The sequence below is a fragment of the Stenella coeruleoalba genome, assembly GCF_951394435.1.
Source record: "Stenella coeruleoalba genome assembly, chromosome: 11".
In the NCBI taxonomy this organism is placed as follows: domain Eukaryota; kingdom Metazoa; phylum Chordata; class Mammalia; order Artiodactyla; family Delphinidae; genus Stenella; species Stenella coeruleoalba.
In genome coordinates, this window is record NC_137157.1 from 63,026,487 (window position 1) to 63,042,283 (window position 15,797).

At 55.3% G+C, this 15,797-nt stretch overlaps 1 protein-coding gene across 7 annotated transcripts in view; it reads left to right on the forward strand.

Moving 5' to 3' along the window:
• The window catches only part of NCKAP5L (NCK associated protein 5 like), a gene marked incomplete at its 5' end in the record, with an annotated part of 47,906 nt that extends 38,299 nt beyond the window's left edge, over positions 1 to 9,607 (forward strand). For 5 of the 7 annotated variants that reach the window (XM_079937233.1, XM_079937236.1, XM_079937234.1 and 2 more), the window contains 7 exons: positions 2,183 to 2,296; positions 3,398 to 6,027; positions 6,985 to 7,147; positions 7,408 to 7,489; positions 7,839 to 8,147; positions 8,223 to 8,365; positions 8,667 to 9,606. In XM_079937233.1, coding sequence (XP_079793359.1) covers positions 2,183 to 2,296; positions 3,398 to 6,027; positions 6,985 to 7,147; positions 7,408 to 7,489; positions 7,839 to 8,147; positions 8,223 to 8,365; positions 8,667 to 8,885 — 3,660 coding nt within the window. In that variant the 3' untranslated portion in view covers positions 8,886 to 9,606. Of the gene's footprint in view, positions 1 to 2,182; positions 2,297 to 3,397; positions 6,028 to 6,984; positions 7,148 to 7,407; positions 7,490 to 7,838; positions 8,366 to 8,666 lie in introns of all 7 variants that reach the window. The other 2 variants (XM_079937235.1, XM_079937237.1) reach the window with 2 other exon arrangements.
• Positions 9,608 to 15,797: the final 6,190 nt, after the last annotated feature.

Below are 15,797 nucleotides of genomic sequence, written 5' to 3' on the forward strand. Positions count from 1 at the left end.
AGAAACGCCTTGTGTGTATGTCTGAATTTGTGTGTCTGTGATGCAAACCAGGCAGCTCTTGGCCCCCAGATCCTGAGCAGGATGCCCTCAGCTCTCTGGGAAACCTGACCCCTGGCAGAGAAAGCGTCTCACCACCATGGCCTTTCCGCAGCTCCTGTCTCACCAGGCCGGTGCAGACCTGGGTAAATCAGCGGCAGTGACTCTGCAGCTCCCCCTGCCTTGGGTCTGTCCCTACTGTAGGGTTGACCCAGGAATCCCCAGAGACCTGACCCACACCAGCCAAGCTTACCCGGTTGTCCATACCCTTCTCAGTGACTGATGATAACAGAGGTGAAGATCATCCTGAAATCATTTGTTTTTTTACTTAAATGAATTCTGGGATTTGAATTGGGAATTTTTTAATGAATTTTGGGGTTTGGGACCATAGATTGATCTTCCCCAGAAGTAACATGACATAATGGAAAGAGCACGAACCTTGGCCTCAGATAAACTTGGATTGGGTCCCTAACTTATCTAATTCTTAGCTGTGCGACCTTGGGTAAATTATTTAACCACACAAACCACAGGTTTTTTCCCTTATAAATGGGGATAAAAATACCTCTATTGCAGGTTGTTGTGAGGATTAAATGAGATAATATCTAGTGCTTGGCCCGTAGTAGATAGTCAATGACTGGTGGCTAGTTGTCATTATTAATGTTATTTCCAAGTTGTGCTTCGCTAGGATGGAGGCTCCATTGAGCAAATGCTAATTAAGCTCTTACTGTGAGCAGTGCCTTTGCCAACAGATATGGAATTGGACAGAGCTGTGGCCTGTGCAGAGCGAACGTAACTGCTGAGAGCTGGGGCTGCTGGACACTAAGGCAGGGCTACAGAGTGTGACACTGCTGACCAAGAGCCCAAGGGGCAGAGAGGCCATCAGAGATGGGCTGGGGAGGGTTCCTTGAAGGAGGTGACGTCAGACCTGGGCCCTGATGGATGGGAGATTTTAAAAGACTGCAGTAGGGGTCTGGGAGAAGGGGTTCCCTGTGGAAGGAACAGAGCAGGGAATCCTAGGGAGCCGAGAGTTGTCTAGCTGGACTTGAGCAAAGGATGTGTAAAGAGTGAGTGAGAGAGAGCTGGGGATGGTGTCAGGGAAGGACCAGCAGGCCGGGCCGGAATGCCGGCAGAGGGCTTCAGACTTGTCTCTGGAGGCAGTGGGCAGGCAGAGGAGGCTATGAGTACAGAGACGCTTTAGACAAAGAAGAAAAAGATGCTTTAGGCTGCCTGGTACACAGGAGATTGAAAAGCCACCCAGCCAGGTCAGAGAGACTGAAATGCTGAGCAGGCTAGAGGTGTGAGGATCGTGGGCCGCAGGAGAGGCTGCAGCTGGCCAGGCTGGAGGGGAGGCAGAGACACCGCAGAGACAGGATTTAACAGCCATGGAGAATGAGACGGGGAGAGTTAAAGCTGACTTGTATCTAGTCGACATGCCTAGCAGAAGGGGAATGAGAGAGAAGTGATCCATGATTAAGTACTACTTTTGTGGGAATTCCCTGGCGGTCCAGTGGTTAGGACTCCACTCTTCCACTGCAGGGGGCGTAGGATTGATCCCTGGTTGGGGAACTAAGATCCCACATGCCGTGTGGTGCAGCCAAAAACAGTACTACTTTTGTAATCCTCAGAGCAGAGATTTCACATGAGGCCATTCAGGGGAGACAGAAGTGATAACTCCCACCGTCTCTTTTCCAGGACCCAGTAACAAATGCCTCTTCCCTTAGTCTCAGCCAACCCCGTGGATGCTGGGTCACGGGTAGTCAGAACAAGAAGGGGCCTCGAGGCTCACCCTCTCTGTGATCAGGGAGGAGGCCCCTCAGAAAAGCAGAGGGTCCTGGAGGCTCGCTGGACACCTGGGTTAGGCCTGCCACTGCCTGCTGGCCCAGGGGCACTCCTCTTTCTCCAGATCTCCCTACCCTGTCCCACCTTCCGGCCACCTGGGCTTGCACGTCTTCAATCTACCTGTGCTGTGGTCTCCCGAGGCTCCTCTGACCAAGTGGTGAGAGCCACACCTTGGGCCGGGAGATGTCACCCAAGGAACAGACTTGGAAGAATGTTTCCCTGCCCCTGGATGGGAAGCCATAGCTTCCTGTGGGAGTAGGGACCTGGGATGGACAGCACCTGTGCTAACCTCGCCTCTCCCCTGCAGATCCCACTCGTCCCACTCCAGCTGCCTTCAGAGCCACCAGCCTCTCCCTCCCTGAGCTCCGCTGAGGGACCGGCCACCTTGCTGCCTCTGGGGCGCTGTGCTGGGCAGAGAGAGGTAGGAGCGCTGGGCACTGTGGTCTGTGGCTCCGCTGGCTCCGGGCTCGTCAGCCGGTGCTCCACGGCTGTTTCCTAATGAGTCCCAGGGGAAGGGCTGCTTCCGGGCACAGATTCTTGTCCAGGCTGGGTGTGAGCCCTCAGCTGTCTGCCTCGTACCAAGAAAAACAGATCCCCACCCCCAGCCACTGGTCTCATGAGCAGAGGCGTTATAGTACAGCAGTGAGCCTCACAGTTAATACTTCCTGAGCTCTTAGTCTGTGCCAGGCACTGTGCTGGACACCTGGATCTCATTTTTTTTTGGTAATTTTTGGCATAAATTTATAATCATACACATATTTACTTATCCCAGTCCAGAACTATTACTCATTCATTCTTTTGCATATCTGGTTTCATTCATCTTATTTTGTGAGATTAAACATAATCACCATCCTATTTTACAGGTGATACAATGAAGCTTAGATTAAATAACTTGCTGAAAGTCATATAACTAGTTAAGCAGTGGACCTGGGTCTTGAACCCCTACAATCTGGCTCTAGAGCCCATGTAGGTAACCACTGTACCAGATTAGACGGGGCCTAAGAAGGGGCCCGGGAGAAGCAGGAAAGGGTTTGCAATGGAGTCATTCCCAGTCTGCTTCTCCACGGGGATCAGCTCAGCAGGACAGCTGCCTGACCTGAGGAGGCCCGGGCTTGCCTGCAGCAACTGACTTAGGACTTGGCCACATCACATCCCTTTCTTGAGTCTGTGTTCTTTCTGGAGCCTGAGAAATGGACAGGCCTCCCTCCCCTGGGGCAAACATAGATACCAGGGTTGTAGGTGGTCAGCCCTGTTGACCCACAAATACTGGTAGCAAGTGGTGCTGAGATAACCAGAAAGGGAGATGGGTGCCCACCCAACCCGAGGTGTGCCAGGAAGGACAGCTGGGGTAACCCGGACTCAGAGACTCCTGGGGAAGCTTTCCAGCATATCCCAGAAGCTATCAGTTCCTTTTTGGGGACACAGACAAACCAGGCCAGCTCTGTTCCTGGCATACTCAGTTATGCCAGCTCGGGTCCCCGGCCTGCACACAGTCTCCTCCTCATGCCATTTCTCCCCCAAGGTGTGTTGGGAGCAGCAGCTGCGGCCAGGAGGCCCAGGACCCCCGGCCGCCCCACCCCCAGCGCTGGAGGCCCTATCCCCGTTCCTTCGAAAGAAAGCCCAGATCCTGGAGGTGCTGAGAGCCCTGGAAGAGACTGACCCCTTGCTTCTGTGCTCACCTGCCACCCCCTGGCCGCCTCCAGGCGAGGGTTCCGGCTCCCCAGAGCCCATCAATGGCGAGCTATGTGGCCCACCTCAGCCTGAACCCTCTCCCTGGGCCCCCTACCTGCTACTAGGTCCTGGTAGCCTAGGAGGCCTGCTGCACTGGGAGCGCCTCTTAGGGGGCCCAGGGGAGGAAGAGAGTGCTGGGCGGCCCTGGGGCCCTAGTAGGGGCTCCCCACAGGCCCAGGGCACCGGTTCCGGGCCACCCTGCGCCCCAGGCAGCAGCTCCTCCTCCTCTTCTGATGAGGCAGGTGACCCCAACGAGGCACCCAGCCCTGACACCCTGCTCGGGGCCCTGGCCCGCAAACAGCTGAACCTGGGCCAGCTCCTCGAGGACACGGAGTCTTACCTACAGGCCTTCTTGGCCGGGGCCGCTTGCCCGCTCGGCGGGGAACAGCCGGGTCCCAGGCAGCCATCCTCCCCAGACCAGGGGCCCTCACAGCTGTCCAAGTCCAAAGGCCTCCCCAAGTCAGCTTGGGGAGGGGGTACCCCGGAGGCCCACAGGCCGGGCTTTGGTGCTACCTCAGAGGGCCAGGGGCCTCTCCCCTTCCTCAGCGTGTTCATGGGTGCAGGGGACGCCCCCCTGGGCTCACGATCTGGCCACCCTCACTCCTCATCTCAGGTGAAAAGCAAGCTCCAAATTGGCTCCCCTTCTCCCGGGGAAGCCCAAGGACCCCTTCTGCCCTCTCCAGCCAGAGGTCTCAAGTTTCTAAAGCTGCCTCCAGCCTCAGAGAAGGTACCCAGCCCAGGGGGCCCCCAGCTCAGCCCCCAGCTCCCCCGGAACTCCCGAATCCCCTGTCGGAACAGTGGCTCAGACGGCAGCCCCTCCCCGCTGCCGGCCCGCAGGGGTCTGGGCGGAGGAGAGCTGTCCCCAGAGGGGTTGCAGGGTCTGCCCACCAGCCCGTCACCCTGCCCCACAACCCCAGATTCTGCACAGCTCAGACCTCCCCAGCCAGCCTTGTCCACTACGCTTTCCCCGGGACCAGTGGTGTCTCCTTGCTACGAGAACATTCTGGACCTTTCCCGGAGCACCTTTAGGGGGCCTTCCCCAGAGCCACCTCCATCCCCGCTGCAGGTGCCCACCTACCCACAACTAACTCTGGAGGTGCCACGGGCCCCTGAGGTCCTCAGAAGCCCTGGAGTCCCCTCCAGCCCTTGCCACCCAGAATCCTGCCCCTATGAGAGTGCCCAGGAGAAGAGTTTGGACAAGGCAGGCTCGGAGTCTCCCCACCCTGGCCGCAGGACCCCCAGCAGCTCGTCCAAGAAACCTGGTCAGGGGCCGAGCCGGCGACCTGGGGATCCTGGCTACACACCTCTGCGGGACAGACTAGCAGCCCTGGGGAAACTGAAGACTGGCCCCGAGGGGCCCCAGGGCCCAGAAAAGAATGGGGTGCCAGCTAGGCCTGGCACCGAGAAGGCCCGGGGAGGAGGGAAGTCAGGGGAGAGCACTGGAGACACAGCGCCCTCTGCCTCCAGGCCCCCTGAGCAGCCAGAAGCCAAGGGGGCCCTGCGGGGGGCTGTGGCCTTAGGCACAAGCAGCCTGAAGCAACAGGAATCTGGGCTCCTGGGGGACCCTGGGTCCCGAGTCTACTCTTCCCACTCCATGGGGGCCCGGGTGGACCTGGAGCCTGTCTCACCAAGGAGCTGCCTCACCAAAGTGGAGCTGGCCAAGAGCCGGCTGGCAGGGGCCCTGTGCCCCCAGGTACCCCGCACCCCTGCCAAAGTGCCAACCTCAACCCCCAGCCTCGGCAAGCCCAATAAGAGTCCCCATGGCAGCCCGACAAAGCTGCCTTCTAAGTCGCCCACCAAGGTGGTGCCCCGACCTGTGGCCCCACCAGCCACCAAGGAGGCCCCCAAGCCTGACAAGGGGAAGGGCCCACCCTGGGCAGACAGCAGCGGCACTACAGCCCAGCCCACACCCCCAGCACCTGGCCCTGCCGACCCAGGCCCAGGCCCTGAGGGGCGGGCCCCACACTCGGCCATTGAGGAGAAGGTGATGAAGGGCATCGAGGAGAACATGCTGCGGCTCCAGGGCCAGGAGCGGGCCCCCGGCACCGAGGCCAAGCACCGCAACGCTAGCAGCATCGCCAGCTGGTTCGGCCTTAAGAAGAGCAAGCTGCCAGCGCTGAACCGCCGCACAGAGGCCGCCAAGGGCAAGGAAGGGGCTGGCGGGGGCTCCCCGCTCCGGAAGGAGGTCAAGATGGAAGCCCGGAAGCTGGAGGCCGAGAGCCTCAACATCTCCAAGCTGATGGCCAAGGCGGAAGACCTGCGCCGGGCACTGGAGGAGGAGAAGGCCTACCTGAGCAGCAGGGCCCGGCCACGGCCCGGGGGACCAGCGCCAGGGCCCGGTGCAGGCCTGGGGCAGGTGCAGGGCCAGCTGGCCGGCATGTACCAGGGTGCGGACACCTTCATGCAGCAGCTGCTCAACAGGTGAGAGCCTGGGACCAGCTGGCAGGGGCTTGGTGGCTGGGGGCCCTTTTCCTTACACAGGTATCCCTGGGGTTGGGACTGCCTTTCCCAGGAACTGGGGCTTCCCAGAGGTCAAAGGGTGTAGGAGGTCAAATGAAATGGCACCAAAGCATCTTGAGGGTTAACGGCCTGGCCCAGACGAGAGACTGGGGCCTCGAACAAGGGGCCAGGGGTTTGTGTCCCAGCTCCCCTCTGTGGCTGGCTGATATTCAACTTGCTGAGACCCAGTTTCTCATTTGAGAAGAGTTAACAGTCCACATTTTCTTGGACTGTCTTGAGTCAGGTGAGGCAGCCTGTCTGAGGTGCAGCATTGCAGTAGTTAAGGGAGTGCTAGTACCTAACTGGGCTGACGCAGGTCTTCTCCCTCCGGGGTTTTCTATCCTGTAGAAAAAGGAGGGCTCCCTTCCCATCTTGCCCTTTGGCACCTGCCACAGACTCGGCAAAAGGAGCTGTGGTTTAGAGAAGGGGCTACCCCATCTTGGGGTTGCTGTGTCTGGGCCAGGTAAGGCAGAATGTCCTCAGGAATCGGGCTCCAGGTAGGGTGTGGTTTGGACAGCAAGTGCGCTCAAAGTCAGCTGGGGTAGGCAGGGTGTGTCGCGTGTGGACCAGTATGTGACCGAGTTTGCTCTCTACCGGCAGACATTGTCGGAGAGGTCTCTAGGCTTGACCCTGAGTAGCTTTGGGGGAGTTCTCCCATATTCCCTGCCCCTGCTGATCCTCTGGAGTTTTCCCTGGGGTCTTGGCCTGTTCCTGGTGTCAGGAGAGGTTGATGTGGGAAGCCACCAGGGATATGTCCTCTTCCCCAGGGGCAGGGAGCAGTGGGTGCCTCACTAGGCCCAGCACCATTGGAGGGAGGGAGGCCAGAATGTGTGAGTGGGCTCAGGCCTCCCTCACAGCAATCTGCACTGCTTCCCCTAGGGTGGATGGCAAAGAGCTGCCCCCCAAGAGCTGGCGGGAGCCCAAACCTGAGTATGGCGATTTCCAGCCAGTGTCCTCTGACCCCAAGAACCCCTGGCCGGCCTGTGGGCCCCGAAATGGCCTGGTGGGCCCTCTTCAGGGCTGCGGAAAACCTCCTGGGAAGGTAAGTTCCTGGGGCGCAGGCTGGGTGGAGGGCCTGGCTCTGTGGCCCTGCCAGGTCTCTTACCGCCTGGAGGGCTCCCCTTCCCTGGGACCTGGAAGCTGCTGGATGCCTTTCTGGTCTCCGAGGAGAATGGGGAGGGGAGAGGGCCTCCTGAGGGCTGGCAGGTTGCCAGGACTCTCAGACCCATACTCCAAGGATCCTGATGGAGGGGATTAGGGTGGAGGAGGAATGGGCTCTGAGGTCTCCTGTACCCTGTACAGCCAAGCAGCGAGCCGGGGAGGCGGGAAGAGATGCCCTCAGAGGACAGTCTGGCTGAGCCAGTGCCCACCTCACATTTCACAGGTCAGCAGGGTCAAGGGCCAAGGCTGGGACCTGCCCCTTACCCCCTGCTTGCTTTACTCCTTCCTGTCACCACGGCAGGTGCCAGGCCCTATAGCATCTTGGTGCCAAGCATCAGTGGGCACTGGGGCTGCACAGGAATAAATCCCTCCCAGCCTAATAGGGTACCTGCCCCGCCCTCTTCCCCAGGACTAGGGGAGGTGGGGCAGGGCAGGCAGGGATGACTGAGCCGGTGGGGCCAGGAGGGGCCCTGACCAAGGGTGGGACCTGGGCAGGGGCAGAAAGCCAGAAGAAAGCAGAGGGGCTGAGCCGTTTGCAGCTTCACATCCCTGACTTCCCCTCCCCTCCCCAGCCTGTGGCTCTTTGACTCGAACTCTGGACAGTGGCATTGGGACCTTCCCGCCCCCAGACCATGGCAGCAGTGGGACCCCCAGTAAGAATCTTCCCAAGACCAAGCCACCACGGCTGGAGCCCCCAGCCGGGGTGCCCCCAGCTCGGCCCCCACCCCTTACCAAAGTCCCCCGCCGTGCCCACACACTGGAGCGTGAGGTGCCTGGCATAGAGGAGCTGCTGGTGAGCGGGCGGCACCCCAGCATGCCGGCCTTCCCCGCCCTGCTCACCGCTGCTCCGGGCCACCGGGGCCATCAGACCTGTCCCCACGGTGAGTGCCTGGGCAGGGGGGTGGGCCTCTCTGGGAGCTCCACCCACCACCCACCTTCCCCTTGTCCCTGCATAGATCCTTGTGAAGACCCAGGTCCTCCTGCTCCTGTCCAGCTGGCCAAGAACTGGACCTTCCCCAACGCGAGGGCAGCCAGCGGCTCCTCTGACCCTTTCCTATGCCCACCCCGACAACTGGAGGGGCTGCCCAGGACCCCCATGGTGAGCATGGCCGAAGGGGAAAAGGGAACAGCACTGGAGGGCAGGAGGGAACGACATGGGGTGAGGTACAGCCCTGTCCGGGAGGAGTACTGAGTGGGCAGCCCACCCCCCACCCCCACCTTCTCACACCCCTCTTGGGGAAAGGGCTTCTCTCCCTTCCGGAACCTTGGTGGGACTGTGGGACTGTGCTCAGTCGCGCCTCCAGCCTGCTTCCTCTGCAGCGCCCCCGTCAGGTGGGCAGAGCCTCTCAGGCGGGGAGGGGTGAGAGGAGCTTCCTCCCGAGCCTTCCCTCCTTCCCCAGGCCCTGCCCGTGGACGTGGACGGAAAGCGGAGCCTGGAGCCCAGCCGCCCAGCTCCTGCGCCCCAGGGCCCAGCGTTTGGGGGGAGCCGCACCCCCAGCACATCGGACGTGGGCGAGGAAGGGAGAGTGGCCAGTGGGGGTCCCCCGGGGCTGGAGACCTCAGAGTCTCTCAGTGACTCACTCTATGACTCGCTGTCCTCCTGCGGGAGTCAGGGCTGAGCGGTTGCAGCGGCCACGCCCCGCTCTGGCGTCGGAGACCGCGGACTGGGCCGCCTCGCCTCACGCCCCGCCCCCTCGGGGCCCGTGGGGCCCCTCCCTGAAGGGACCAAGGAGGTAGATGGACAAGAAGGTGAAGGGGGTCCCCGGCACACCCCACTGCCCGCCGCTGCTGTGGAGGAGATGACCGCTCTCAGCTCAGGGAGAGACCCCACCCTTGGTCCCTTCTCTCACCCAGAGTAAGGCTCTTCCTCTGCGGGACTGGGGGTTCGAGGCCGCTGTGTCCCGGCCCCCAGCTCCCACTTCAGGCTGAGCCATCTTGTGGTGCTGGGCTTCCTGCCCACCAGCCGTGCCATCTCCACCCACCCTGGCAGCTCCCCTGCCTCAGAAGCCCCGTGCTGGTGGAGTTCAGGGGCGAGGGGTCAAGTTGCCTTCTCTCTGTCTGCCCTGGCCCTCCCCGCTGTCTGGATGGTGCTGCCCTCTCCTGCCCCATGTCTTTGGGGCCCATTTGTTGTCTTTTTTGTTGTGTTTTTTTTTATATTAAAGCACCTGGCCCAGTCTCCACCCGCCCGCGCCCCCTCCTCCCATCCCCACACTGCGGTTAATTTATCTGTTGTTAAAAAACGCGGCTGCTCTGCTTCCAGCCTCTGCTTCTGCCGTATCCCTAATAAAACGTGGAGGCCCCTCCCTGCCCCTGACTCAGCTCATTCTGTGGGAGGACTCAGGGATGGACAGGCAGGTGGAGACTGCGTGGGCACCGGGGTGCAGGACTCCAGGGCCCTGGACTCTGCTCCAGGCTCCCTTGTGAGGCAGCTCCCTCCACCAGGGCCACTGGCTGGAGTCACCCTAGAAGGTAACTAAGGGTTGGGGAAGTGGGGTCTGTTTAGACCTGGAATGGTGCCTGGGGGTGGGGAAATTCCCCTGGCACAGAGCTTGGGTGGGGCAGAAGGCTGGGCTGCCCCTCGGAGAGAAGATGGGGAGGGCGTCTTTGGGCGTGCGCTCAAACACTGGACATACCAGCTCAGGTGGGACGTGCATCTGAGCTTCAGGGGCCCAGGAGTAGACAGAGTTAAGTGTCCACACCTCCCGTTGTCGTGAAGTGAGGCGCAACTGGGCCTCCAACTTGCCGCCTTCTAGTCTCTCCATGGACTTTGGGCTTTCCTCAGAGCTTCTTGCCCCTATTTCTACCTCAGATTTCAGCCAGAAGTTCCCCTGGCTCTCGAATTCTCACTTTAGAATGGGGAGGCCAGGAATGAGGCTGTGTGGAAGGGTCTCCGTGTGACGTGAGAAGGCCATGGGGTGAGTGGTTGTCGCCCTCCAGCCCTTGGATTTCCTGTTAGACGTGGAGTTGGACAGTGACCTGAAGGTGACCCAGGTGGCCCCAGCCCATCTCACACTGGCCAGTCAAGTTGGGCCTATGGGAAGGCCTCCTTCCGGCCCAGGTTGCAAGATGTGGGGTGACTCGTCCAGAGCACACCCCCTGCCGTTGTCTGCACTCACCGCCGCCCCATGACATACCGTCTGGAGGCCACCTGGGCATCATGCATGCTTAACACCCCTGGCCTTGTGGCTGGGACTCTGGACAGTTCATCATGGAGATAGGGGGCCCTGTACTGAATACATGGTCTTTGTTGACATCACAGGCTTGCCAAGCTGAGGTAAGGGGTGCCTGGACAGGGAGTAGTGCTGGGCCTGTTCACAACTCGGTTATACCACTGGATGCTGTCCTGTACTCTGACCAGCCCAAGGAAGGTCAGGGGCGGGGAGGTTGTTAACGCCTCCCTTTATACTAGCTCCTTCCAGCAGTGTCTCTCCAGCCCTGAATGGTCCAGAGAGCAGTGAAAGAACTCCCTGTTAAATACCTACCATATTGCCAGCCTCCTGTTTCATTTCATAGATGAAGACATTGAAGCTCGAAAACATTCAATGGGGGAATTTCTTGGTGGTCCAGTGGTTAAGACTCTGTGCTCCCAGTGCAGGGGCATGGATTCGATACCTGGTGGGGGAACTAAGAGCCTGCATGCCACATGGCGCAGCCAAAAAAAAAAATAATAAATATTCAGTGATTTTCCAAGGCTGAGAAATGATGGAGCCTGGTGGGAGTGATTCTTTTTGGGTGTGTAACTTTGCTCTCTTCTGCCAGGACTTTAATCTCCTCCTCCCTTTTTGGCCTTGGATCACTTCTGAGGGGCAGGGCTGGAGAGCACTGGACTGGGCGTCAAGAGTCTTTCTTAGCCACTGAGTCTGGTTCTGTGGGGAAAGTTACATCCCTTCTCTGGGCCTTGGTTTTCCTTATCTATGGACGATTGGGAAATTGGACCAGACCAGCTTTCTCCTCAGCTCTCTGCTCTTCCCACCCCTCTCCCAACCTAGCCATTTTCCCTCCTGTTTCCCTTAGTTGATGTCATCATTGAGGAAATTAACACGACTTAGAGAAGTGTCGAGTCAGACATCTTGATTTTCTTCAAATGTCAGGATCGCATTTTCTTCTATCTTCTGCTTCCAGGTAGCTATGCCACTGTCCCTTCTGCTTTTAGGGGCTTAAGGATGTTATTACCAAGCTGCTGATCTCTGCCTCTTGCCAGGCGGGCTTAAAGAAGTCTACATCCTTCTCTTAACTTTTTATTTCTTGGTTTCTTAAGCCCTTCATTCTGTTTGAACCTGATGCATTACCTCATTTCCTTGTTAAAACAGAATTGTTCGCCTACAGGATATTTATCCTACTTCCTTTCCGGGAAGGAGCTTGGCATGGTGGGTTCAACTCTGGACTCCACCTCCTACAAGCTGAGACCAAGGATCCATGCATGTTTCTGTCACCAGGGTCTGCTCAGTCTGCTGCTGGGCTCTGTCCTGCAGTGTTTGCAAATGCAAGGTGGCCTCTTAGGCCCCAGGGCAACGTGGGCCACCTGAGAAGAAGCTCACTGCCAGTCACCAGGGCAGAGTAGCATCAGCCATACTTGGTACCTGGAGCCAGCCCTTCCCTACCAACCATTCCAAGGCGGGCAGCTCTCGTCCCTAGGTCCCCCAGTGTGCTACCAAGGGGTGCTGGGCCCAGACAAGCCACCCCCGGCGCACATGACTGTGTGTGCCTTCCACACAAACAGAATATTCCATCTGAAATAATTCTGTGGCAGGGGACACACAGGTGAGTTCAAGACACTCCCGGGAAACCAATTTCTCTTTGTACTTCAGGGAAGGGTTTGGCTAAAAGACCACTTGATCCTCACTATGGCAGGACACTTCATATCTCAGTTTGCAACATCTGCTTGCAGAGTTAAGGTGACCTCACTTTTTTCTCCATGAACAATGGGTGAATGTTTGCCTTACCATTGTGTATGACCCTTTCTGCTGGATTTCCCAGACAAAAGAAGCCCAAACTTTCAGACCCCCCTACCTTGTCCCCCACAAATGTCATCAAGTCATCAGCAAAAGACTATAAAAAGGTTCCAGATTCCACCTTAATGGGTACCCTGTCTCTTGCAGGAAATGTCCCAAAATGTTAACTGAGGTTTTCTGTGGGTTGCCAGTGGTTTTTATTTTCTTCTTCACCCTCTTCTAGATTTTCTACAAATAGTGTTTTGTTTCCTTTATCAAAAAGTTTTTAAAGGAAACAGTCATTCTCTGCAGTAAATTCTAGATATGTATCCCCTTCTATAGTCCTGGGTGAGTTAATTCAAGCATATAAGTAATTTTTTTTAAGACATATGTTTTTTTTTTTTTTTTTTTTTTGCGGTACGCGGGCCTCTCACTGTTGTGGCCTCTCCCGTTGCGGAGCACAGGCTCCGGACGCGCAGGCCCAGCGGCCATGGCTCACGGACCCAGCCACTCCGCGGCATCTTGCTGGACCGGGGCACAAACCCGCGTCCCCCGCATCGGCAGGCAGACCCCCAACCACTGCGCCACCAGGGAAGCCCGACATATGAATTTAAAGTAAGTATAGGTGAGCATTTCTTTGATCTTGGGGTAAGGAAGATCTTTTTTGAAAACCTTCTTTTGTAATTATTAAAGACATAGATTATAAAAATGCATGTTCATGGTTTAAAAACTAATTGAGATTGAATAGAATATTCATATAAGGAAGAGGAAGTCTCTCATATTCCAACTCCCAGTCTTACTCCCCAGACATAACCCAAGTTAATTGGAATTCCTTTCAAATCACTTTTTTTTTTTCCTTTGAGAATTATGTTTTATTCGGTGGACATTCTGAGGACTTCAAGCCCAGGAGACAGTCTCTCAGATAGCTCTAAGGGATAGCTCCCTCAAATTGCTTTTTAAATGCACTCACACACAAACACACAGAGTATGTTTATGTTGACCTTTTATTAGACAATGAGATTATTCTATAATTACTGATCTGCTTCTTTCAGCACTTACTAATGTATCTTGGAGATCTTTCCAAAGCCCATGAATATCCATTATCCTACACGGTCTTCCATTGTATGGAAGCAATGTTTACGTGTTTTCCCATGACAAACAATGCTGCAGTGAACGTTGCGTATGTGTCTTTGGCCACTCTTGTGTATTTCCATAAGGTAAATTCCTATAAATGGAATTGCTGCATTATAGAATATGCTTAATTTAAAAACTTTTATAGGTATTAGCAAATTGCGCTTCGTCAACAATGTATAAGTGAGACTATCTTCTACATCATTGAGTAGTATCAAATTTTTTTTTTTAATTTATTTTTGGCTGTGTTGGGTCTTCATTTCTGTGCGAGGGCTTTCTCTAATTGCAGAAAGCGGGGGCCACTCTTCATCGCGGTGCGCAGGCCTCTCACTATCACGGCCTCTCTTGTTGCAGAGCACAGGTTCCAGACGCGCAGCCTCAGTAGTTGTGGCTCACGGGCCTAGTTGCTCCGCAGCATGTGGGATCTTCCCAGACCAGGGCTCGAACCCATGTCCCCTGCATTGGCAGGCAGATTCTCAACCACTGCGCCACCAGGGAAGCCCAGTATCAAACTTTTTATTCTTAGCCAGTTTGGTAGGATTTAGTGATCATGTCTTGGAGTCTTGGAGCCCAGTGTAGGGACTTTGGCTTTTACTCAGAGTGAAATAGGGAGCAATTAGAGAGTGATAAGAATAAACCATAGAGGGCAAGTATGGAAGCAGACCAGTAAGAAAGCCTCTTGGGCAATTCCAGTGAGAGATGGGGGCCTGTTCCAGGGCAGAGGCACTATAAACAACAAGATTTGCTAATGTAATTGATGTGGGGAAGAGAGGAGAGTCAAGGATAACTCCGACATACAGATGGCCAATAGGCACATGAAAAGATGCTCAACATCCCTAATTATTAGAGAAATGCAAAGCAAAACTACATTGAGGGGGGCTCCCCTGGTGGCGCGGCAGTTAAGAATCTGCCTGCCAATGCAGGGGACACGGGTTCGCGCCCTGGTCCGGGAAAATCCCACATGCTGCAGAACAATGAAGAGTAGCCCCCGGCTCACCGCAACTATAGAAAGCCTGCACGCAGCAATGAAGACACAAAGCAGCCAAAAATAAATGAATAAACAAATAAATAAATTTTTTTAATAAAGGATAACTCTAAGGTTTTTGGAGCAATTGGTAGGAAGAAGTTGCCATTAACTGATATGGAAAAGACTGTGGATAGAGCAGACTTGAGGGAGGGAAGCTCAGGAGTTAAGTACTGGATGTGTTAAGTTTGAGATGTCTGTTGGACAATATCCAATGGAAAATGTGGAGTAAGCAGTGGGTTATAGAAGTCTAGAGTTCAGAAGAGAAGCCCGGGCTGGAGATATAAATTGGTAAGTCATCAGCATATGGATGTTATTTAAAACCAGGGGACTGTATGAGATCACCAAGAGAGTAGAAGAGGAAAGGTCTGAGTCCTAAGCCCTGGGATACTCCATCTCTTTAGAGGTCAGAGGAAATGAAGCAGAAACAGCACAGAACATAGTGGGAAGGTACTTTGAAACTATGTAAATATTTCACTTTCATCAAACTTTCTATTTATGCATTTATTTATATCAGTATGGACTCACGGTGTCCTGTTTTATTCAATGGTTTATAATCCATTACTACCATTATTTACTTTGGTGCTCAAATTGTCCATGATTTGGCCAGTAGGATCCCTTTAAAACTGGCTTTTGTTTTGTTTTGTCTTTTGACAAATCTCCATCATTCTTTTTGAGTGCATACTTTCTGGTGTAACATGTTCAAGATTCATCTTCGCAAACCCAACCCTGAAATCAGCCATTTTTCCAAAGAGCCCTGGTTTCTTTCAGTGGGGAACAATCTCTAGAAACCAAGATCTGGGGGCTGGGTGTGCTCATTATTATGGGGGAGTTGCTGTTCCCAGACTCTAAGAGAGGGTTTCTTAAAGATAGAAGTTAAAGCATTTTCTTATACTTATGGGGATGACAAAATAGAGAAAATTTGATGATGCAGGAGAGAAAAGAGGAAATTGTTGGGCTTCAGTGCACAAGTGTACTTAAGCAGCATCCACAGGTACAGGAAGGCAGGTAGGTGAGTGTATGTGGTGGTGTCTACTTATAGAAAAACTTCATTTATTTATTTATTATTTTTTCGCTGCATTGGGTCTTCATTGCTGCGTGCGGACTTTCTCTAGTTGTGGCGAGTGGGGGCTACTCTTTGTTGCGGTGTGCATGCTTCTCATTGCAGTGGTTTCCCTTGTTGCAGAGCACCAGCTCTAGGCGCGCAGGCTTCAGTAGTTGTGGCGCATGGGCTCAGTAGTTGCGGTGCACGGGCTTAGTTGCTCCACGGCAAGTGGGATCTTCCAGGACCAGAGCTCGAACCCATGTCCCCTGCATTGGCAGGTGGATTCTTAACCACTGCGCCACCAGGGAAGTCCCAGAAGAACTTTTCTGATTGCTTTTATTTTCTCAAGGAAATAATCACGGTCATTGGCCAAGAGGAAGGATGGGAGAAAGAGTTGTTG